Consider the following 23,423-nt stretch of genomic DNA (forward strand, 5'->3'; position numbering starts at 1 on the left):
AATGTGGAAACCAAATACCACATATCTGCACCTCGAGTTATTTTAAGAATGAATCATTTTAAGTATCCTGAAGTATATCTTAAGCATCTGTTTTGAACCCTGGTTATGTGGCTGTTGAATTGATACCATACCATTTTTTTTTTCTAGGCTCATGCAGTTTGCAGTGCAGTGGCTGAGAGTAGAGCTCTTCTGGACCAAATGATTGAGGACAATCGAGCTGCTCTGGTCGAAGCCAGAGACAGATTGGACCGTCTGCAGATGACTAAAAAAGACTGTACTGACAGCGAGAAGGCTGCTGACCAGGAGGGGTTAGAGATCATGGAAACATTTTGCAAAAATAAACAACATATGGTTTCTTAATGGTTGGAACAACCACTTACTTTTGAAATGGCAGGATAAATTGAGCTACCTTTTACTTTCTTTTACTTTCCGAAATTCATACTTGTGTAAATGTTGATTTTCTTTACAGGTCAGAGTCAGACTTGTCTTTCCTACAAGAAACTGTAAGGGACTATGAGGTCTGTCAAATTGCTTTACACTGCATCAGAAACGGAGAATGCCCTGTAATGAATGGTAAATGCATCTCTTTAGTGCAACCAATAATGAGAAATTAATGACTATAATCACATTACATGCATTCTGCAGCCCTGTTGTGTAATAGTAACATGACAACACCTGTATTTTTTTGTGTCAGCACTAAATGCTCCCTGAGTGTCAGATGCATCAGAGGTTAAAACTTCTTCTCTGCTCAAACTGTGCAATCTCAGAACTGGAGGACATCCTGGAACATGGGACAGTCCAGACCACAGGCGGAGTTAAGAGTGTCGGTCAGCAGCTTCTCCTGCTGCAGGATCAGGTTAGCTTGTGATCACACAGTACTCGGGTCAGATCTGATCTGTCCTACAAAAACTTTTGGGCAGGAATTCAAACACAGAAATGACAACCTCAAAGCACTAATGCCTGCAATACATGTTTTCATGTACTGCACTATCACAGTTGTGTGTTGTCATGTTTTTATCTCAAGCTGAAGCAAGAAAAAGAAGAGAAAAAGAAAATAATTGATAACTACACTTCAGAAAGGACAATGAGGAAGAAATATTACAACATAGTTGAAGACATGAAAGGTATACTGATGCACCACATTTGTTGGTCTGTTCACAGTTTAAGTATTACTATTTTGAGGTTTCACATAATTGTTTTTTCTCTTCAGGTAAAATTAGAGTGTTCTGTCGGATTCGACCGGTGTGCCAAACCGAAGCTGCGCAGGGAGGGGCCATTGTTGTGGATAAATCAGACGAGTACTCTGTCACCGTGGAAACCCCTCGCGGGCCGAGGGAGTTTCAGTTTGACAAGGTGTTCAATGCTGAAGCCTCGCAGGAGGACTTGTTTCATGACAGCAACAGGTGAGGGTGATGATGCTTCTCAATCAGCTAACATGCTGGATAGTCTTCACAGATGTACCATGACAAAGGCATACGGGCCCCAAATGAGTATCTTTTAACCCACTACTAATTTACAAAGCAGTTTTTCAAATTGTAAAGTACAAATTTGTGCTCGTATAACCTAACTTAAGACAAGGTTATGACACTGATGGAGGTCTCTGAGGTGCCTGTACACAGAGATCTACACATATTTTATGATGTTGGCTCAGACGCTCAAAAATACTTTTCCCCACAGGCTGATTCAGTCGGCTATCGATGGTTACAATGTTTGTATCTTTGCGTATGGCCAGACGGGCTCAGGAAAGACCTTCACTATGGTGGGTGACAAGGAACAGAAGAACCCCGGGATCATGCCGAGATCCTTTACTGCCATATTTGATATCGTGCAGGACAACAGCTCTAAATTCGACTTCAAGGTAGCAGACAGTATATCACCACTGTAGTTCCACCTTGTTTGGGAGAGGAAAGATCTTTTTACGAGGAGCTTTTATCAGCCATTTCCTCTTGTCTCGCTTCCCTTTCCCCCTCTCCTCTTCCTCCTTCCTGTGCGTCTTCATCCTTCGAGCTCAGGTTTCGGCCTATATGCTGGAGCTGTACAACGACAAGCTGCAGGACCTCTTTGTGGGCCAGGCTGGAGAGGCCCACGCACAGACTCAAGCCCATGGCCAGGCCAGGCGGGTGGAGATCAAGAGAAACAGAAAGGGGGTTGTGTTCGCCCAAGGAGCAGAGACAAAGGAGGCCTCGAGTGCCCAGGAGCTATACGCTCTGTTCCAGCAGGCCTGCGCCAACCGACACATCTCTGCTACCAGTGAGTGCTCTATACTGTGCAGTGCCACTCAGTTCAAACTGGGCCCTGCTAAATGGTTTAGATTAATCGTGTTACTTACAGTCAGTGTGAGGGGATGGCAGCTAGGTACATCATTACTGGACTGGGTGGTGAGTGGCAGAGCAAACAAACTGTGAAACCACATGTATTGTTTTATAGAATCCGAGGAGTAATCAAAAATGAAGATAATAGTCACGGCTCACGTCTCCTGACTCCTGACCTGGCTGTTTGTGAGGTTTATTTGAGAGAAACCTCAACCTGCCACAGCGCAACAAAATCAGTTTATTTTTGTTTGTGTTTACTGTTCAAGAGATGAATGTGGAGAGTTCCCGCTCCCATCTCATTGTTGGCATCATGGTGGAGAGCAGTAATCTGACTAACGGGAGTGTGAGCACTGGGAAGCTGAGCCTTGTGGACCTGGCAGGCAGTGAGAGAGCAGCTAAGACAGGTGCCAAGGACCACCAGCTAAAGGTTCGTCCATACAGTGTGTTATGTTTTGATCGGCCCATCAAGTGATCGTAAGGAGGATTAAAAGGATCTGATATTTTTCCGTTTCAAGTTCTCCCATCCTCCTCCCTGGTCTCTGTAGGAGGCCAACTCCATTAACAAGTCTCTGAGCGCTTTGGGCGATGTGATTTCCGCCTTGTCAGCTGAACTGCCTCATGTACCGTACAGGAACAACAAGCTGACACAGGTAATTATACAAAACAGCGACAATCTAATTTGATTCAGTTTTTGAAGGAATTTAAATTTTTTTGTTTTCAGAAAATGCAAAAATGAACAATAAGCTATTTGTAATTTTTTCAACTAAATGCCACAGCGTGTAATAGGCCAGTTGGTTTACCAGAGGTTACCATGTCAGTGCTATGTTTTGCCTCACCTTGAGTGAAAAGTAAAAAGTCTTAAGTTTAGAGGATGTTAGCCACATGGTTAGTTTTAGAAAAGATAATAGTTTGGGTTAAAATGAGCACTTTTACGTAAGTAACATCACGCATGTCACGTAAGTTACTTCACGTACGCATGTCCATTTCGAAAAGGGCCAGAGCCGACTCCATCTGTTGAGAAGACTGAGGTCCTTCAGAGTCTGCAGGACTCTGCTGAGGATATTCCACGACTCTGTGGTGGCGTCAGCCATCTTTTATGCAGTGGTCTGCTGGGGTTGTGCAGGAACAGAGAGGGACAGGAGGAGAATGAACAAGCTGATCAAAAGGGCCACCTCTGTCCTGGGCAGTCCTTTGGACTCCATGGAGGAGGTGGTTGAGAGGAGGATGTTAGCCAAGCTGACATCAATCATGGACAACACCTCTCACCCCCTCCATGAGACTGTAGAAGCTTTAAGCAGCTCCTTCAGTAGCAGACTGCTGCACCCTCAGTGCAGGAAGGAGGGCTACCACAGGTCGTTTGTTCTGACGGCTGTCAGACTGTACAACTCCACCCTATAATAATATCGTTGCACTGTTCATCTCATTTCATTTCATAGCATCGGACATTTTTTTTTCATTCATCCCAAACTGTATTTATTTTTTTACTTAATTTTTTTTATTTTTTATTTTTTATATAGTCTGTGTGTGTGTGTATTTTATTCTAAAATAATAATTTTGTATCTATCTTATTTTTTTATATCTTATACGTATTTGTAGATGTTGTTATATTGTGTGCACTTTTTGGTTTTTTTTCTTGCTGCTGTGATGACCGAATTTCCCCACTGTGGGATTAATAAAGTCAATATTTTATCTTATCTTAATGTAAATTAAATACATAATCCACACAGATTTTTGCTCTCACAAACTCAAACACTGGTCTCCCAGCTGAAAGGCCTGTTTGGTCAGTCTAACCACCGTTTGCCTCCATCTTACATGGACTTTATCACTCTTTGTACTTTGTTACATTACCTCTTTTTTTTGGCTCTGGTCATACATGCATGTACCTTTTGCACCCAGGCGAGACAAATCGTGACAGTGACACGGTATCCTTTCCTGGACTGATGGTGTATTACACACTGTGGCGTGACAGCAGGCTGGATTTCTTATGAGTGGTGATGAACTGTATGCAGGTCTGTCAAACTGTGCTTCTCGTCTCTCTCTCAGGTGATGCAGGACTCGTTGGGTGGAAATGCCAAAACCCTTATGATTGTCAACGTCTCTCCTTCAGAATGCAATCTTGATGAGACTCTCACATCTCTCATGTGAGCAACACATACAGAGAAGTTCATCTTTTCATTCATTTGTGTGGAAACAAAGTAATCTGAACTTCTTGAACCTTCCAGCTACGCAACAAGAGTGAAGGCAATAACCAACCATGCTCAGAGGAATGTGGAGAGCAAAGAGATCGCCCAGCTGAAAGAGGTGATCACACACGCACAGTCAGTCGTGCCAAATCTCGTCTATATTTAGAATTGAGTACAATTAATTTGGTCTACCACACTGAAGCAGTCACACTTAATTCTGTTCTTGTTTTTTAATTCCTGTTAGGTGATCATGAAGCTGAGATCTGGACAGGCAGTGGAAGAGGAGGATGCTTGAACGGTACTGTATCGCACATTGTGCATAATTGTCCAGTAAAGTGGTTTAAGAACTGACATATATTTAGAGTTATTTAAATATTCACATGGAGGGAGGGATGACATCACAATGGGGACAATGGGGTTGCTCTCTGTTAATGGGGGCTGCCTGCCTGGATCTATAGAATGACGCCTCCACACCACAAAGGGCCCCACGTGTAACTGAAGAGGCAAGTCGGAAGTCAGTCGGTCATTGAGTTTGCCCTTGATTTGTAAGTGGTAGAAGGCAATACTGTGGCCCATTAGAGATTAAGTGTCCCTGGCCCATGATTTGTTTCTATACTCTTGAGGGCTCAGATCCCCAGATGACTGGGAATGGAAACTCGCTATCACACAATGTCATCTTGTTACTGTTTTTCTTTTTTTCTGACCAAAGATGAGTTCAGTAAAATTTGAATTTAATGACAAAAGGTATAAATACCTGTAAGGATGGCTCAGCTTCAAAGGTGCTAAACTTGGCAGGACATTTTGTCGATTTGCAGGCATTAATCCATCAAATGCAATAAAACTCTGTGGTTTTATTTCCCCTTAAATGTTGACATTGAACTGTTTCATACAGATATCTTAATGGAAAAGATGGCAATTATTTATTAGAATAGTCACAGAAAGATGGATTCTGGTATTTATTGGCTTCTGTCTCTCTCCAGGCGCAAACTGAAGCAGTCACGGCATCAACAGAAGTTGTTTGAGCCTGGGTGGCATTTTAGTGCTGATGGAGCATAACAGTTTCTATAAGTAGACTGTCTTTTGTCTGCGGTTGGGCTCAGTCTTAAATTTCCAGCATTTTTAATCTACACTGTGGGCCTCTCAAGTAGTCCTCTTTGTTATGCCATATTATAGCCATGATTCCTAGCTTTGCGTGCTATGTTTTATTGGCTGCTTTAGCTTTGAGGCCAATCAGCAAATGTTGACTGTGATTTGTTATTCTTAATGACGGCCATAGTTTAAACTTTCTGTGAGTTCTGTGGACTAGAACAAAGTGAGGGACAAAGACGCAGTGTGCTACAAGAGAGCACATGGAGAGGGAACAGGGTTAATGAGTGGGCTGAGGTCTCATCCTCTGGGTGTGTTTGGTTAATTAATCACCACAAACCAATTTGCCGCTGTAAAGGGTTTGTAACATCACAGGTAAACTGGGAATTCTACACTACAATAAATAGCTGCAGGCCTTCTGCCATTATATGACTCGTCTCAGGGCTTTGAAGTCAATCAGAAAGTTACAGTCTTTCTACAGATTTAAGCTTTGAAATAGAAACAAATCTTTTATTGAGCTGGTTAAATAACTGTAAAACTATCCATGGGCAGGAGAATTGAACAGATATTTTCTAAATTTGATTAAATTAAGAATAAGTTTACTTCCGGTGTTAGTTTATTTATGTCTATTAGTCTATCCATACAACTATTAAGCAAACCAAAACTTCCTGCTCCTCTTCTGTGGAGGTTAATGTAAGTGAAGCCTTGTAAACCAGTGTGGACTGAGCAACGCATTTAGGTTTATGACACTTGAATCAAAATAGAAGTGAATTCATCATGCAACACAGAGATTAAGCATGTTTTCTTTTATTTACATATTTCATGTTTTCACAAGGACATTGTTAGAAACTGACATTTTAACTTGTTTTACATGACAAGATTTTTGTGCTTTTATCTGAACTACATTTAATTTTTCTTTAATTACCACATATTGCAGGATATATTTATTTCATTCTTTTCCCTATTTCCTCTCCTTTACTATATTTAAAAAAAAAGATATAGTGTGCTGACATTATCAAGTGATATATATCAGTGACATTTAGTGCTCTGACTTAATCTTTCAAAGATTCTGCATGTGTGCAACCATAAAAAATAAAAAAAAACTGAATACCTGTGACAGATACGATAGCACACAATTAATGCCAGTGAATTAAGAAAAGAATTCAAGGAATGTGTGTGAACAAAAGTTAAGAAGAATTTACTTCAAAATTACTAACATTAACTAACTCTGGGACAGATGAACCAATTTTAGAAACACAGAAATAAGGATGGATTTTACTCACAAATCACTTGATTTGTCAAAACCCAGGGAACAAAAATCTTTAAAAATCCCATTCAGATGTAATAAAAGAAATCTAGAAATAATTTGCTTTGGATAATATTTATCTGATTAATCTTTTCCACAAAGACTTTAATAACCATGTATAAAATAATCAAACTTACATCTATTCTTTCTGACTCACCGTAAGACCAGAATTTATGAATAGGCAAATATCGTTGAGCCTGACTTCGCTCGACTGTCGCTCACAGCTTCAGTGTTCGCTGTGATTTTAGTCTGGAAACCCAGTTTGAATGAGGGTTTGCTCAGCCACTCTGAGGGGTGGACAAATCAGCGACCAGCGGTGCTGGCTAAGTGCGATGATGTTGAAGTCAAGCGTTTGTTTCTAAATGTAGCCCCAACTATGGCAGCAGTGGTAGAGTTATATGAAGATTTAACCTCCTGTTGTTCATGTGAAGCAGCTCACTGACCCATTAGTCTGTCTGTAAAATGCAGTTTCAAGGTGGGACCCTGCTTGAAGAGAACATAAGCACTCAGTAGACTTTGTCTTCACAGAAAAAAGTTTTGAAAAGTTGAACATAACTTTCTATTTAAGGACGCCTGACTCCTCTTTTGTTAAACATGTGCTTCTCTGCATCTTTACATTCAGCTTATGAAAATAGAACTGCCTGATTTCACTGTCCTCTTCACCTCCCTCACAGATGTCTGTGACTGTTTCTAATCTGCTGTGTGTGGGAGGTCACAGTGCTGATGGGCAAAGAGGAGGAGGACGTTCAAAAAGATGGGAGAACTTCTATGTCATAATATCTATTTTGCGTCTTTCCTCTTATGACACTGTCAGCCTTGAAGCTACATTAAGAGGAAGAGGAGCCAGAGAGTGGGGATGTGGACAGGGAGAAGACGAGGACGTTGGGAGGATAAAAGGAATCTAACTGATGAGAAGGTGATTGGAGAAAAATTGAAGCAAGAAGGGGGAGACGAGGGCCGACGAGAACGGAGATGAACCCTGTATGAACACAGTTTGAGGCCTGAAGCGCTGATCACCAATCCGAAACACCCTCTCTCTCCCTCCTTCAGTGTTTAACAGTAACTAATAACTTAAGATAAAAGCTTTTAATGAGGCACTGTTTTTAAGATACTTAAATTTTTAATGTGGTGGGACTGGAAGGCGGAGGGACTCTACCCTTTTAAAGTGGATGCACAGAAGCACTTTGAATGACCCTGTCTCAAAATATAGTGTTCAATACAATGAAGTTAGTTCATTTCAGTTTAAACATACATTTCTTATAACTGTAAAAAACAGTCTTTTTTTTCTGTGGAAATATGAAGATTAGCCAAAGATGGTGGCAAAAAATAATAATTAGTATTTGTGTTGTGATGTTCCAAAACATCCACAAAGGGCATCATTTGGGTTTTCAGAGGCTCTAAAATCTCAAGGAGATGGTTATCCTGTATGGACGTGGCTTCATAGTCAGACCAAAATCGGTGCTGAGATCCAGCTCCTGCCCTGGAACATTTTCAATCCGCAGCCCGTGGAGCAGCGTGGTGAGAAAGACAAACATCTCCAAACGTGCAAATCCGTCACCAAGACAGCGTCTTTTCCCCATGCCGAAGATGAGAACCTTCTCCGTCAGGTCCTTGATGAGGAGCCCTGACGGACACAGGAAGCGCTCCGGTCTAAATGTGTCCGGATCACTCCAAAGATCACTGGGACAGAGCGAAAAAACATGAAGATTCAGAGGGAAAAACGTGAAGTTAAATACAGCACTAAAGCAGAGAAGTATATTCTTATAACCTGAAGAGAGGACACTGAAAGAGACAGGCACATTTCACAACCTGATACAACAGCATGTTTTCTGAGAACCAAACTCCAACTCATTGTGCAGTGTTTTTGCTTGTGGCTACTCACACATCGTGATTGACTTGATACTGGTTAATGAAGACACATGTGTCTTTGGGAATAAAGTATCCATTCAGGGTGATGTTTCTCATGGTGCTGAGGGGGGGAACAACAGAGGGAAGTTTTAACAACAGTTGTTAGAGGTGTAAGAAAATATCAATACACTTGAGTATTGCAATGTTTTGTGACATTAAATCGGTTCTCAAAAACACTGTATAAATTTTCCCTTAATAGTTTACGTGCAAAGATTCATGGCAGACAGTTGTTTGTTTTGTGTTGTGGTTAATCCTCCAAGAGCAAGATGTGTTGTGCAGTGTTGCAATCTATCTTTAAACTTTTCCACTTATGGTAACAACGTAAACTGAGACAGGAAGTAGAGTATACTATGAACGTTTTCCAAAAGGCTTGTGCTTTATCGGATCAACGGGAGGGACACTCCACCTGTGATTGGTTGTTATGAAGTGGAAGGATCGGGGTTAGGGACCAGTTGACTGACAGTGAAGCAACCAATCACAGCAGCGTAGAGTTTAGAGTCCATGTCCCTCCAGCTGATCAAGTCGAGCACCAACCCGTTCTAAAATTGGATTTAAAAAAATTGCAATATATCGCCTCACTTACAGTATGACAATATCACAATATATTGAATCATAACTGCTACTGTAGGATACGTATCGTATCACCAGATTCTTGCCGGCACACAGCTTTAAAGACAATATCTACACGGAAAACGTAAATGTGCTGCAAATAAAATGTGTATTGTACCAGTGAGGTATGGTGAAAGGGACATATGAGGCATGACGGAACACTTCATAGATGAACGCCTCCGTGAACGGCATCTTGGGCTTGTCTGAAAACCTGGGCATCCTCGCTGCGCCGATGTGGTCATCTTCAGAAAAAGATACACCAAAAATCGAATTAAACCAGACCCAAAATAAATTGGCAACCGAGTTGTTTTACAATTCCAAAATGAGAGTTTTCGCTGCTCTGTACAGATCTTAACAATAGGCAAACTTTTACGTTCCTGAAGCTAAAGCTAAAGATTAACATTAAATCAATATTCAGTTTGTAATCACTAGTTTTCATTATAAACTTCCAAACTCAAATGTTCCCCGTCTGCTAAATTTAGCAGCACTTCAGTTCGTTATCTATTGAAAGAGCTGAGTTGTGTTTCCTATGAGTTTGTAACAATTTAGGAACATGCACTTGGAAAAATAATTACACTGGGAAAGCGTGCTCATCCTGCAGATTCATTTTACTCGAACTGTTGCTGCAGTAATAGTAATGTAAGGTAATGACCCAAACAATACACAATAGAATAAAAGCTTCTCAGTCAATTAACTATATTAATTTCAATTTAATTTAAGTGATAAGTAAGTGAAGAATGATAAACTATGTGTGTTGAATGCCTTGCGTGTTGTTGCCTTTGTGTCTCTCTGGAACACTCTAACCCCTCTCTCGTTAGGATTCATGCTGTCTCCTCTTAGTATCTCTCTCGCTGCTTCTCTCTCTCTCTCTGTGAAAATGCAACGTGCCTCAGAGCAGACAGCACCAGTTCTGTCAGCCTGCTTCAAAAGTATCTCTGGCGTCAGCAAATTGGACTGATCTTTTGTGAGTTTCTCTGGTGGTAATGTGTCTGTCTGGGAAGGGCACTCGGGTTGGCCATTGTCTGGTTGTTATTATGTTTATTCTGCCTGAAATTTTGATACTACACAGATGTCTGGCTTCTCCTGTGTGTTCAGTCGATCTTTATTCCAGAGAGATGCACTTCCACCTGTTTGGTTCAGCTTTTTTTTTTTTTTTTTTTTTTTTTTAATCCTTTTTAAGTACATAGATTAATAAATATAAGAGTTAAATCTGGCATTTATCTTTGTATCTATTCCATATCTCAAGTAATGAGATGTGACGCATTTAAAGTTGGTGTTAGTTTTGCTTTATCAATAATAAACCAGCAACAATTAGCTGATGCTCATTAGTGATGTGATACTTGTAATCATTGATGATCAACTTTCTATTTTTGGATTCTGAGAAACACACTTACTATCAGTCATTCATTAGACCAGGTCCTGGACAGGCTTGCCATTTAGCAAAGCATGAATTATTTCTCTTTTGATAAGAGGCATGCAGCAATTCTCTGTGAGCAGTGAATTCAGCAGTCCGAGTTCCCTCTGTTTCAATTTTCTAGCAAAAATATATAAATAAATAGGAGAAGAGGAAACATTGTGGACAGTAAGGAGGGCATACCTATCTCCTGGTGTATTTTGTCCTGCGTGTGAGGAAACTTGATGAGGTACAACAGGCTCCACTGTAAACCAGCAATGATGGTGTCAAATCCTTCAGAAAGTCACAAACAATACAACGGTGGTGAAAAGAGAGTAACCACCGTCCCCTGGGTGATCAATAGATCTTTTTTCACTGCAGACATTTTGACTTTTCACCGAGGGGGAGCACAGGAGTAGGAGGAGGTCCTGCCTTTGTGCATGCTGCTTCAGTGTCACGGTTTACTGGGACACTTAACGGAACTGAACCATTACTACATGAGTGTTTTCCCTTCTGTCTGCGGTGAAAAAGCTCTATTAATGTCATTACCAGTCATTACGATAATATGTGAAACTTCCAGTTTGTCTAACCTGCTCCAAAAATGTCTGCGACCGTGTGAATGATTTGAGAGTTGGAGAGCGTGGATGTCTCCTTATTTTCTTCTCTGTCTTCACAAAGTGCAATCAGAGCATCTGTAATATCCCGGATACAGTTCTGTAACCACACACACGTACAGTACGATTAGGACAGGAAATTGAACATGCATGTAATAGTATTGCTGTCTTTCACTGACACATCAAGCCATCTTTACTAAATATAGGCTGATGGATGATTATGTAGAGGAAGAGCTTCACAATTTAAAAGTAGCAATTAGGGAGGAGACAGTCATCAGTTATGGTACGACACGTGTCCTCCGGTGGGTTGCTAATTCCTAATTAGAGTGCGTGCGAACATTTTAACCACGCTGCACAAGAACAAAGGTCCGTCCCAGGGAACTTGTTTGTTATTTTTATTGCTACAGAAACACTCAGAGCTACTGCTGTATGAGTGCGATGTCACTTTAAATAGGGAACTTACAGACACAACATCAAGGTGTGAAAGATCCATTTTACACTGAAAAACATCAAATTGTGCAACCCAGCAGAGCTCAAGCAAACAAATAAAGTCCCATCCTGCCAAACAGCAATGGATATTATAATACTGCAATGTGTTGGAAATTCAGCATTACATTTGCATTTGTTTCCATTTAAACTAAATTCTTGTCTCCAGGTGTATTTGCAGGCCGCTTTACCTTGTCAAAGGTGTTGATGTGTTCCTCAATGCTCCGCTCCATGAATCCGTTCATCCTGCGAATGTGCTGGACCATCATCCTCAGAGACGGACTGGGAAAGTAGCGAAACACTGGAAAGAAATCAGCCAGGTTCCCTGCTGCAAAGATCCTCAGGACCTCATTGTTGATGTGAACGATTGTGAGAAACTCCTTGTCATTGTAGTCATACCTTTTCCCAAAACAGAGAGCGCAGACAACATTTGCCACTGAGGTTACCAGGGGCTTCATTGGATCTATACCTGTCACATTACTGTCCGTTTCCCCTTTGGCAGCTTGTTCCCGAATCACCTCCACCATCTCAGCGGCCTCAGCACAGACGTGTTCCTCCAGGAGGCAGGTGGCCCCGGATCCCCTGGGCTCAGCCTGGGAGAAAGACCTAAGGGCGTTTTTACACAGCTTCTTATGGAGCAGCCATGAAGGTCCATACTTCTCACTGAAGGTCATACTGGTCCCGTTGGCTACAGCAGAAAAGGTGAAAAGGTCAGGTCGCCCCGCAAAAGCTTCTCCCTGACGAACCAGCGCCTGTCTGATGGTGGTGTAGCCACTCAGGACAACGACAGTCAAAGAGCCCAGACGCATCTGGAGTGAAGAGATGAACAACTGACTGGATAAATAAGCAAATACATGTCAATGTTTGTTTTGCAGACAGGAACAAAACTTTTGGTACCTTGAAAACATCACCATACTGGAGCCTCAACTTGGTCAGAGAAAGATGCATCTGGTCCCCCATCTGGAGCAGATTCCCGACAAGGGGCCACGGTGTGGGTCCAGGAGGAGGGGGGTATTTTGTGTGGTCCAGCTGGGAGTCATGGTGGAGGTGGAAGAAGGATCTGTGGTTCTTTCGGCCCCTGAGGGCCATCAGGAGGAGGGTAAAAAGACACAGAGCAACAGTGACACCAGACACAGAGGCACAAGGGTTCTCCTTGATGGACAGAGTCCCGAACAGGATGAACCTCATGTTGCAAGTGCAAATGCTGAGAGAGAGAAAGAGACAGAGACAGACAGAGAGAGAGATAATTAAAAGAAGATGAAAGTGATACTTGTCTGTAAAAAGTAAAAAAAAAAAAAAAAAAAAGGTCCCAATTAAGTCCAAATCAAAAAACTGTGGCAGGTACTGTCGGCTGCAATGAACAAACAAAAGAAGCACACAAAAAAAAAAGAAATATTTTAAAAACTCACCTTACAGTGTCCTCTATAAAAGTAGAGTGTCTGACCCAGTCGGCTGAAAGCAGGGCACAGACCAAAATTCTCAGCAGGCAGAAATATGAGTTCTGATCCTTGGGAACTTGTTGATGAGTGCCTAGTTGAAAGTACGGGACGTTCCTCTCAGCAGCCGCCAGGCCCCCTGCAGAGGGAGCTGCTGCCTGCTCACAATAGAGAGACACACATGGCGAGAAACTTGGCTCTGGGTTAAGGACGAGTCCGGCCCTGCCAGCCAGTGCAGCAGCGGCCCAATTGACCGCAGACCGGAACCATACACAACAGGGGCCCCTCCTCTCCAGTTCGTACCGTCCCTAACAAAGCCGGAGGCTGTTTGTTGCAGCACGTGGGTCGGAAATGTAGTTTAAAATGATGTGTTGAGAACGTATTTGAAATTTCTTTTAACAAAACAAAGATTTTCTACAATTACAATCCACCAATTAATACATTTTCAAGTGAGGTCATCTATAATATGCGCAAGTAAAAAAAAATTTTTTTTTTTTTTATTTTTTTTTTTAAATTTATTTTATGTTGTTAGTTAAATACAAAATTCTGATTGAATTGCTAGAGTAGTGCAAATTGCTAGAATGTTACCTTAAAGCTTGGTTAAATGTTCCTCTAACTGACTTTTAAAGTAAGTAGTAGAAATATTGCAGGTACAACTTTAAATTCAGGCCTTTACTTGAACAGAAAAAAAAAACCTTCTGACATGAGTATGTTTGGATCTGAATGTGTTATCTACCGCTGGTTCACAGGCCTCAGCATTGTTTTATGAACAATGTAATTTCTGTAAAATGTCACAAGGGAGCGCTGTCCATCTGTTTGGGCTGACTTAATGTTCCCTAGTTTTGGCATTAGTTCTGCTTTAGGCTGCATTGGCTTATTAATCACATTGATCTCTCAAATGATTGCTGCCAAGCCCTGTAGTTGTGTATAGTTACACTGTTGCCAACAATAGCCCTGAAGTTTAAACCTTTGTTACAACATCTGCCATGGAAACACTGATATTTGTGCATTATACTTATCTTATTATTACTTATTACTAATTATTATACTTCAGGTGGATTTGTCTTCTTGCTTAGACAAGGAAACTGCAAAATCATATCATATCAATATCCTAATTTAATACCTGACATATACAGTATATTTGGTTTTCGTAGCCTCTAATTTGAAAGACTTGTGTTTCTCTCTTCAATTCACCTTCTTTCCTTCTTTTCTCTCCTCACTCCTTTTCCCACCTTCCCTCTCATGCCTTCGTGCCTTATTTCCCCCTTTCTTTTCATCCATGACTGCATTACTTCCTACTCCCCAGTTATTTCACTCTCCATCTTTCATTCCCCTCATTCTCCTTTCTTTCTCGCTCTCCATCGCACCGTCAATTTAGCTCAAGCTCAACTGTGGGACACCCAGTGCTGTCAGGCCGTGCGACAGCTCCTTTGACCTGGTAGTCCACATCCTCTCCAGGCTGAGGCGGTCCGATCTTGTCATTAGCTCTGGCAGCCACACACTGACTCTGTGGAGCCAGACTGGATGGTGAAGTGTCTACAAGGAGAATGTGTGTTGGAACATTAAAGCATGACCAGGGTTAGAGACCTAACACAACTCAAAACACTTAAAAAGGCATGCGCAAAAAGCTCCACGTGGCTAAACTAGACAGACTGCTTCTACTAAATGTTAATCAATATGTAATTATTTTAAACAGGCACAAACCTTTGCACAAACTGTTTGACAAATAAAATGTGGACAAATAATGGCACAACATTTATACATAACCCAACCTCCTTCCCTTCACAGAAAAAAAAACTGCAAGTCAACCGTTTGACAAAGTAACAACTGTGTGCATTCCTATGGGCAGATGGTTTTCAGATTGTTTTGCAACACTCCCTAAATGTAGTCCTACTGATCTTTTCATTGTTTAACGAGGGTTAATTACAAAGGTTGTGTTGTCCCAGAGGATAATGTCTGTATTTCCAGACAGATCAAAATGGGTGCACTAGACAAAGTTATGTGATTACATTGTTCCTGGGAGACAGCGAAGCAGCAGGAGGCCCCTTATCAAAGCAAACATCTTCCCAATTATGTTTGCTGCCTTGAAGAGGGGCCTATCCAGTCAGTAGGGCTGAACTGATTCACAGACGACAGAAGTAACTTTCCCCTCGGGGATTAATAAAGTGAAATAAAAATAAAATAAAAATAAAAAAGTGTCCATCACTTCAAAAGTCCAGCTATTAGGGCTTGCATGGAATTGCACCACAACAAGTTAATTCACTGAATACACTGAAATGATTCTGCTGTTCTATTTTAAAGGTGTATTGATAATATATAGTCATTGCTATTATACATTATATTATATTTACAGCCTGCAGATTCATATACATATACATATACGTGATACATATTACAAGAATGGCACAGACTACATCAACAGATCTGGAACATTTATCCCATTAAGTAACAATACAACACTGTGAAAATATGCCATTACAAGTAATTTTCTCTTAGGTTATCATGTAATGTCAGTAAAGTGTACTTCAAGTGTCCAAGGTAAAACTATGTACAGGTCAAACAAACACTGTGATTGTTAAATTGGTAATTTATTACTGGAATATGTTTGCTGATACAATAAAGTGGAAGCAGCATTTAACGGATGAAGTTCGATGTTTTCAAATATTTTATAAAGTAGCCTACTTTTTTGTTTGTTTGCCCAATTACTCAAATAACTTGTAATATTTGCTCCCAAATAAGCAATGTAGTAGACGTTGGTGTCTTAAATGTAGTAGGGTGGAAGAGGGAAATTTTTTATTTAAGTACAAGTACCCCATTGTTCTTAAGCAGTAGCAAAATGTCCTTGAAACCTATAACATAAAAACATTTCACCTCTGCTCTCCACTAAAAATTAGCTGGAAAAAGCAAGTTGTATTTCATGTCTTCTTCTTACACTACCTGCAACATTTTTGAAAAAGAAACATTTTGTTTGGCTAATTTGAATTTCAAAACTCGCCTTACCATACTGCTTTTTGTCATATAAACTGGGGGGGGGGGGTGCCTGCCTGCCTCGCGGGTCACGTGGGGTAAACTGGGACGGGTTCCGTTTGAATTGCAATTAGGGCGTGCAGGGGGACCCTCGAAGGACCCGACGAGAGCTCCCGGTGTGACGGTACGTAATGCTGCGGATTTCAGGTTTCTCGCGCCGCAGAGCTGCAGGTATATAAAGAAGCGCGGCGGTCCGCGGTCCACTGACGGCGCGAGGTGGCAGGCAGCAGCTGCAGCATGCCGGTGAACGGAGGGGGACTCCACCAGAGCGGAGGCACCCCGTCAGCATCACCCGCAGGTAACTCGACTTTGGAGCCTTATAGAGCGGAAAGCCATTAAACAATGTGTTTTCTAGTGACAGTAAAACTGTTTAATTCTTTTTTTTTAATTTTTTTTAATTTAACAGAACTACTTACTGTTACAGTTAATATTTGTGTTTGTCCTCAGAGTGACATAAATGTTCAGATATGCTGCAAAACATTTTACTGAACATGTTAGTCAGAAAGCACTGAGCTATTTTTTTTTTGGAGCAAAAATAGAAACCACAGCATATTTAAAGCTTGATATTTGTTTACGACAGAAAGCATGAAAAATGTGCGTAAAACATACAGTGCCATAATCAGTTCTTCTGAAAAACAGAAATAAGAAGTAACTCAAATTAGGTAGCCTATCAAAACAGCATTTATCTGTTGTCAGTGGACTTTTATTATCTCATCTTTAGATACCAAAATTAGAGGAAATGTCAGTAAAACAAAAGAACACTTGTACATGCTGAGATGTAATATGTGACCGTTTATGTATTTGTGTGTGTTACTTTGTGAGGTTGAGTGTTGTTGTGAGTATCTGTGTATAAAAGGTGAAATATTCTTCAGACTTGTTTCCCACAGCTGCCTAAGTTCCTGATCAAAGTTCTGAAGTCTTTCAGTAAACGTGATGAAGCTCACTTCTGGTAGTAATTTGTCCTGACTGTTGTCTTGCTGTTCTCTGACCCTCTCTGTCCAAATGAGGTCCAATCCGCTGTTCAGAGCCAGCCCGACTTTGCGGTGCCAGTCGGGACCGTCTGGTGCTACCCTGCTGCCAGTGCCAGCACCTCATTTGGCACAGTTTCTTTTTACTCCACTATGTGGGGACGGCATCTTATGCACAGGGTTACACAAAAATAACTTTTCTCACTCTGATTAACTTTCACACACATATATGCAGTGCAGTGTATGGGTAAACACACATGTATGCACACAAAGGAGCTCCAGTAACACCGGCTTTAATTTGTTTCTTTTTCAGAGGGAAAACATGCCAATATGAACTCTCAGCCGGGCAACGGCCATGAGCAGCAGTCTGGGTGCAACCACCAGGGTTCAAACCAGGACCACAAACCACAGCACGTGGACGGATCAGAGATGAAGGCCCTGCCCACTCCGATCCCAGACCCCCCTATTCTTTACACAAAGGTAAGCTGCACCAAACAGTCAAGCGTCACAAAATGTACCTATAAGAAACTCAGGATTTAAGAATTTTTGTAGAATATGCAAATCAACTACAGGTGTTATTGGTTGGGTTTGGCTCTCTCAGAAAAATCCATTGCACAATGGAAAAAAAAAAAAAAGAGAAAAATGCCGTTTTTAATTGCTATTTTATTCCCATCCTAATATGTTTTATGCATCCTGGTAGGACAAAACATTAATCTTGTCTGTATTTGATCCAGTCGGCCTGTTGATAACAGGTGCAGTTGCCCTGTAATATGGCATTGTGTAGCAGTGTTGTCGTATTGTTTGGTTTATCATATGGTTTATGTCCAAAATTAAACTGAAAATGTGCTCTGTCTGCTTGTAATTAGAGGAAAATGGAAATGTGGTTTTAACAAGATGAATACGGGAAAATAAGGCATGGTAATTACCTGTAACAGCAGTGTGCAGATACATCCCATAAAAAAATATCCGAGCAGGAAAAGCGACTCCTGCTAAATAACAGGGAGCCTGTTATTAATTTAATCTCATTGACGAGAGCTGATACAGTGGGTCTTTAATCTGCTTTTAGACAGCAACCTGGGGAGATACCACTTCAAAGAAAAAATCTACTTGACGAATATGCGTCTGTTTTCCAATTCTCCTTTGGTATCGCAGTTGTTCATCAACAACAACTGGTATGAGTCCTGCTGCAGAAGAAAGATCCCTGTGTACAATCCCACCACAATGGAGCTGCTGTGTGAAGTGGAGGAGTCCGACTCAGTAAGTATATTATACACCGCCAGTAAATCAGATGTGCTTTATTTTTCTTTTTTTAGACCCGTAGGAGCAAGAATTTGAACATTCAAAGGTGGTGGAGTTAACTCAATGCATTTTGGGTATATTCTGGAGTCTGTAGAGTTTTGTGTTCTCAAAGAGCAATCCCTCCTTTGTTTGCAACATGTAAGGTTTTTGTGGGGGGAAATCCTATTTTTGAATTGGGTTATACAAATATGTAAAATCTAATATATATAAATAAATCAAATATATAAATAGAATTGACTTGATTTTGGTGACCACCTCCTGAACTCAAACCTCCCATAGGAAGATGTGGACAAGGCGGTAAAGAGTGCCAGAGCTGCCTTCCAGATTGGATCACCATGGCGATCAATGGACGCCTCAGACCGAGGTCGTCTACTTAACAGACTTGCCGACTTAGTGGAGAGAGACCGGCTCCTACTGGCAGTGAGAAACGCACATGCATGCAATAAGTCCTCATTTTAAATATTGCTCCGCTGAAACAACAACAGATTTACTGGCACTTTTGCACTAATTACTGTTTTTTTAAATAAAATTTCTAGACACTAGAGGCTCTGGACTGCGGCAAAGTGTTCCTCATGGCATATTTTGTAGATTTAATGGCCACAATCAAGACCTTAAGATATTACGCCGGCTGGGCTGACAAGATTCACGGCAAAACCATCCCCGTAGGTGAGCTGTCTTCTGCTCAGTATTGGTCACCACCTCTTTGATCCCACACAACTTGAAGAGATAGATTTGAAGTGTCTTTCAACATAATAATAAAAGCCAGAGTGGTTTCAGTGCTTTAACAGATCAAGTGTGTGTATTTCTTTTCAGATGGAGAGTATTTTACTTACACACGACATGAGCCCATTGGTGTATGTGGCCAGATAATTCCCGTGAGTAGAAAAATGATATCAATGAATTATCTACATTTCTGTTTGGTTTTGGCCAAACATTAAACACATGAGTTTCACACGTGATGAAAGATGCCAGATCTGCATTCAACCAACAATCAGAGTAAAGAAACAGTGAACTTCAAGTATTTAAACTAGTTGTACCTGAAGTCGTGATAATTGACAACCAGCTGTCACATTTTTATTAAATCATCATCCTATAAATGGTTATAAACAAGCAATTATGAGGTGAAAACTTAGAACTTGAACATTGAATTTTGAAGTGCATTGTGGAACCGGTTCATCATGTTTTTGAACCTACTGACCTACTGTACAGTGGAACTTCCCGGTGATGATGTTTGTGTGGAAGATTGCTCCTGCTCTGTGCTGCGGAAACACTGTGGTCATCAAACCTGCTGAACAGACCCCATTATCAGCTCTGCACATGGCTGCGCTCATCAAAGAGGTACTCAAGTTATTACCACAACAATGATATACAGTACATGTGGACAAAAGCAATAAACTTGCTTTCAGAAATGATCCTACATGGCTGTAAAAGTTGAAAGGCTAGTCTAAGATTAGGTCTCGGTTAAAGACGGTGATTTGTTGTGGCTCTCTCTCCATCTGTCTGTGTTCAGGCGGGGTTTCCTCCAGGAGTGGTAAATGTGGTGCCAGGTTATGGTCAGACAGCAGGTTGTGCCATTTCCCACCACATGGACATAGACAAAGTAGCCTTTACCGGATCCACTGCTGTTAGTATCTATTGAAATGAATCCTCATTCTGGTGCCTCTTTTCTGCGGTTTTAATATCACTTCTTCCTGTTAATATCAACTCCTACCAAGTAATGTAACTGTGTATCTCACATTGCTGTCACTGGTTGCTAGGTTGGGAAACTCATCCAGAAGGCAGCAGGTGAAAGCAACCTGAAAAGAGTTACTCTTGAACTCGGTGGAAAAAATCCAAACATCGTCTTTGCAGACTGTGACTGTGAGTATGTGTTTTCTTTACCTCAGACTGTATATACAACTGGGCAGAGCTTCCGGGTCTGAAAAGTGAGGCCAATGTGGAAGTGCCATAAAGTGCAATACCACAAAGGGCCACTAGGGGTCGGCTCCAAAAAGGCTCTGGCTCCATAGACTCTCATTAAACTTCTCCTATCAAAGTCCATAAATTGTTTTCTACAGGTGATAATGGTGTCATTCGCTTAAGTCACTCCTTCCTATTAGTTTTCTGATGGTCCATCTGAAAATAATCGTGCCTTAAATGTAAGGCCTCAAAAAGTGGTATGTTTGTGTGTGTGTGTGTGTGTGTGTGTGTGTGTGTGTGTGTGTGTGTGTGTGTGTGTGTGTGTGTGTGTGTGTGTGTGTGTGTGTGTGTGTGTGTGTGTGTGTGTGTGGGAGGTGGGGGAGAGTCTGATTGACAGGTCTATGGCTCAGTCAGGTTTCCACTATAGGTGGGCGGGGCGTAGTATCCTCAGGTTACCAATGAGATTGAGTCAGATTGATTGCTCGTTCCTCCCCAGCTCATCCAAATATAGTCACTTACTGTACATATATAGTTACGCCAGTTCACAAACCAATGGGTGACGTCAGCATTAATTGCGTATTGTTTTTCACACGTGTTTTTTTTTTTATATATATATATCTTCACCATGTCTTACAGCATACATGAATAAGTGTAATTGTGGGAATTGATTTATTCTGTGTATTTTTAATGACGGATAGAGGATTTTAAATCACTAAAGATGTAAGTAAAAATGCAATGAATCTGCATAAGATACATCAAATTAGAGTGTGATACTGTGTCAAAGGAGAAAAATGAAACACCGTTAACCCTCAGTGCAGAATGTGGAGCGACTTCCATATTGCTAGCAGGTAAAGAAGCTCCAACATACTGCTTGGTACATGTTATGTCCCACTCCTGGTCAAAACTAGTATCGAACTGAGATTATGATGTACAACCCGTCTTAGTTCCTGCCAACAGTCTAGTTGCAGCTTTTTAGACTCTATGTGTTTGTGTCTGTGTTGCAGTAGAGCACGCCGTGGAGCAGGCCCACAGCGGTCTGTTCTTCAACCAGGGCCAGTGCTGCCTGGCTGGATCCAGGGTGTTTGTCGAGGAACCAATCTACGAGACGTTTGTCTGCCGCAGTGTAGAGAGGGCCAGATCCAAAGTCCTGGGAAACCCACTCCTCCCAGGAGTGGATCAGGGGCCGCAGGTATCCTTTAACTCAGCAGGTCAAACTGAGGGAGGGAGAGAGAGGCACAATAATGAGAGCTGCTGTTTGCTGTTTTCTGCAGATCAACCAGAAGCAGTTTGATAAAATAATGGAGCTGGTCGAGAGCGGGAAGAGAGAGGGAGCTACGCTGGAGTGTGGCGGGTCTGCCTGGGGTCAGCAGGGACTTTTCATCCAACCCACCATCTTCTCAAATGTCACAGACGATATGCGCATCGCCAAAGAAGAGGTAGGCACGATAAAACGCATTACACTGTGTCTTTATTCTAAGACTGTGTTCTGAATTTTCTCTTCCTCTTCATTCTTGTCACCGTGTTTCCTGACCGTCCTCGCTCAGATTTTTGGTCCAGTGCAACAGATCATGTGTTTTCGGAGTGTCGGTGAAGTGATCCAGAGAGCCAACGCTACTCACTACGGCCTGGCAGCAGGAGTGTTTACCAACGACATCAGCAAAGCCCTTACAGTCTCTTCTGCTCTGCAGGCTGGCACAGTCTGGTATGAATCAAATCCTCCTGCAGTGTCTGCACAAATTTATCACAGAAGTCTTGTTGGAATATTTCATATTATTTTAATACAAAATAGTGAATTCCATTCCAAAAAGTAGTGTAAAATAGCCTTTGATTGTCACATAACGAGGTGAAAATAATGCTGCTTTGTTTGCAGGGTGAACTGCTACAATGCCATGAGTGCTCAGTGTCCGTTTGGTGGCTTCAAGATGTCCGGGAATGGGAGGGAACTGTGAGTGATACCATTGTACAATCTTTGTGGTAATAGCCCTTTGTACTTGCTGTGCACCTCCAAGCTACATATAGGTCAGTAATTTGGTCCTCGTAACATTGCAACTTTACTGCTAAATGTTAACATAATATGAGGAAACATAAGCACTTTTCCCCCTACGTAATCAGTGGTGCTTTTTTTATTTTTTATTTCAGGGGTGAATATGCTCTTCAGGAGTACACAGAGGTCAAGGCAGTCACCATCAAAATCTCACAGAAGAACTCATAATACTGTTGGATGGACTTTCCTGTCTTTTAAAATCCCCTCCTCATAGCTTCAGATCCTCCACAGACATTTTCGAGTAATTGTGTTGCCCTTGGATGTTTTGAAGACGTGTCAGTTACCTGTCACTTCATGAACATTTATTCCTGCCGTCTCTGCTAAGAAATCCCCTATTTTTTATAATAATGTGTCACCGTTACACCCTTTTCTCTTGATATTAATGTGATAATGCTCATTTATCCATGTTCCTCTAGTGTACAGGTTAGTGGACAGAATGTTCTCTATAGTGGTGAGTCTGTTTTTGTTCAGAGGTAACAACTTAAATAATATTTTGTCAGAAATCAAATATTTTAATAGGTGTTATACAAAAATAGAAAGTCAATTTACAAACTATTTACAGGGATTTTCAAATGAAATCAATAAAAGGGAGTGGCCCATATTGACAACCAAAAAGCCTTTTATATGATCGATACCACTTCTTGCTATAAGTCTGTATTGCCTATAAGCCTGTTGTGCCATCATTTTTGTTGATATTTTTGCTGTTGTAACAGTAATTTCTGTATCTTTAAACAAATTCCCACTACAATAATTTTTCTGGCATTAACTAGAATCTATTCATAAATTAGCATGTTTAAAGTTCTTATTTGAATGCTTTTCAATTATCCAATAAAATTATTACAAATAATTTTGT

The 23,423-nt window shown here is 41.1% G+C and overlaps 3 protein-coding genes across 3 annotated transcripts; 2 read left to right on the top strand and 1 right to left on the bottom strand.

Annotated features, from left to right (window-relative positions):
- Positions 1-489: 489 nt before the first annotated feature.
- On the top strand, positions 490-7,774 carry LOC138621572 (uncharacterized). The gene is made up of 12 exons (XM_069699732.1): positions 490-573; positions 768-856; positions 1,025-1,124; positions 1,211-1,403; positions 1,678-1,858; positions 2,013-2,250; positions 2,579-2,739; positions 2,858-2,962; positions 4,356-4,453; positions 4,535-4,613; positions 4,740-4,793; positions 7,702-7,774. Exons 1-11 carry the CDS (start codon positions 567-569, stop codon positions 4,788-4,790), a joined length of 1,302 nt encoding a protein of 433 aa, XP_069555833.1. The 5' UTR covers positions 490-566; the 3' UTR covers positions 4,791-4,793; positions 7,702-7,774.
- Positions 6,673-13,466, bottom strand: cyp1d1 (cytochrome P450, family 1, subfamily D, polypeptide 1). Its single transcript, XM_069699731.1, has 8 exons — positions 13,307-13,466; positions 12,795-13,101; positions 12,089-12,706; positions 11,388-11,511; positions 11,002-11,091; positions 9,523-9,646; positions 8,770-8,856; positions 6,673-8,567 (listed from the first exon to the last, which is right to left on the bottom strand). Exons 2-8 carry the CDS (start codon positions 13,083-13,085, stop codon positions 8,285-8,287), a joined length of 1,617 nt encoding a protein of 538 aa, XP_069555832.1. The 5' UTR covers positions 13,086-13,101; positions 13,307-13,466; the 3' UTR covers positions 6,673-8,284.
- Positions 13,467-16,500: 3,034 nt separating this feature from the next.
- On the top strand, positions 16,501-23,399 carry LOC138621574 (aldehyde dehydrogenase 1A1-like). The gene is made up of 14 exons (XM_069699733.1): positions 16,501-16,658; positions 17,642-17,808; positions 18,481-18,585; positions 18,907-19,047; positions 19,164-19,293; positions 19,441-19,502; positions 19,837-19,965; positions 20,138-20,251; positions 20,385-20,487; positions 21,531-21,715; positions 21,798-21,962; positions 22,071-22,228; positions 22,397-22,471; positions 22,666-23,399. The coding sequence occupies exons 1-14, from the start codon at positions 16,598-16,600 to the stop codon at positions 22,736-22,738; spliced, it is 1,668 nt and encodes a 555-aa protein (XP_069555834.1). The 5' UTR covers positions 16,501-16,597; the 3' UTR covers positions 22,739-23,399.
- The last annotated feature ends 24 nt before the right edge of the window (positions 23,400-23,423 follow it).

Source organism: Brachyistius frenatus, unplaced genomic scaffold (assembly GCF_029030835.1).
Source record: "Brachyistius frenatus isolate BFR_SWC_R1_liver_20210118 unplaced genomic scaffold, ASM2903083v1 Contig_31, whole genome shotgun sequence".
In the NCBI taxonomy this organism is placed as follows: Eukaryota; Metazoa; Chordata; class Actinopteri; family Embiotocidae; genus Brachyistius; species Brachyistius frenatus.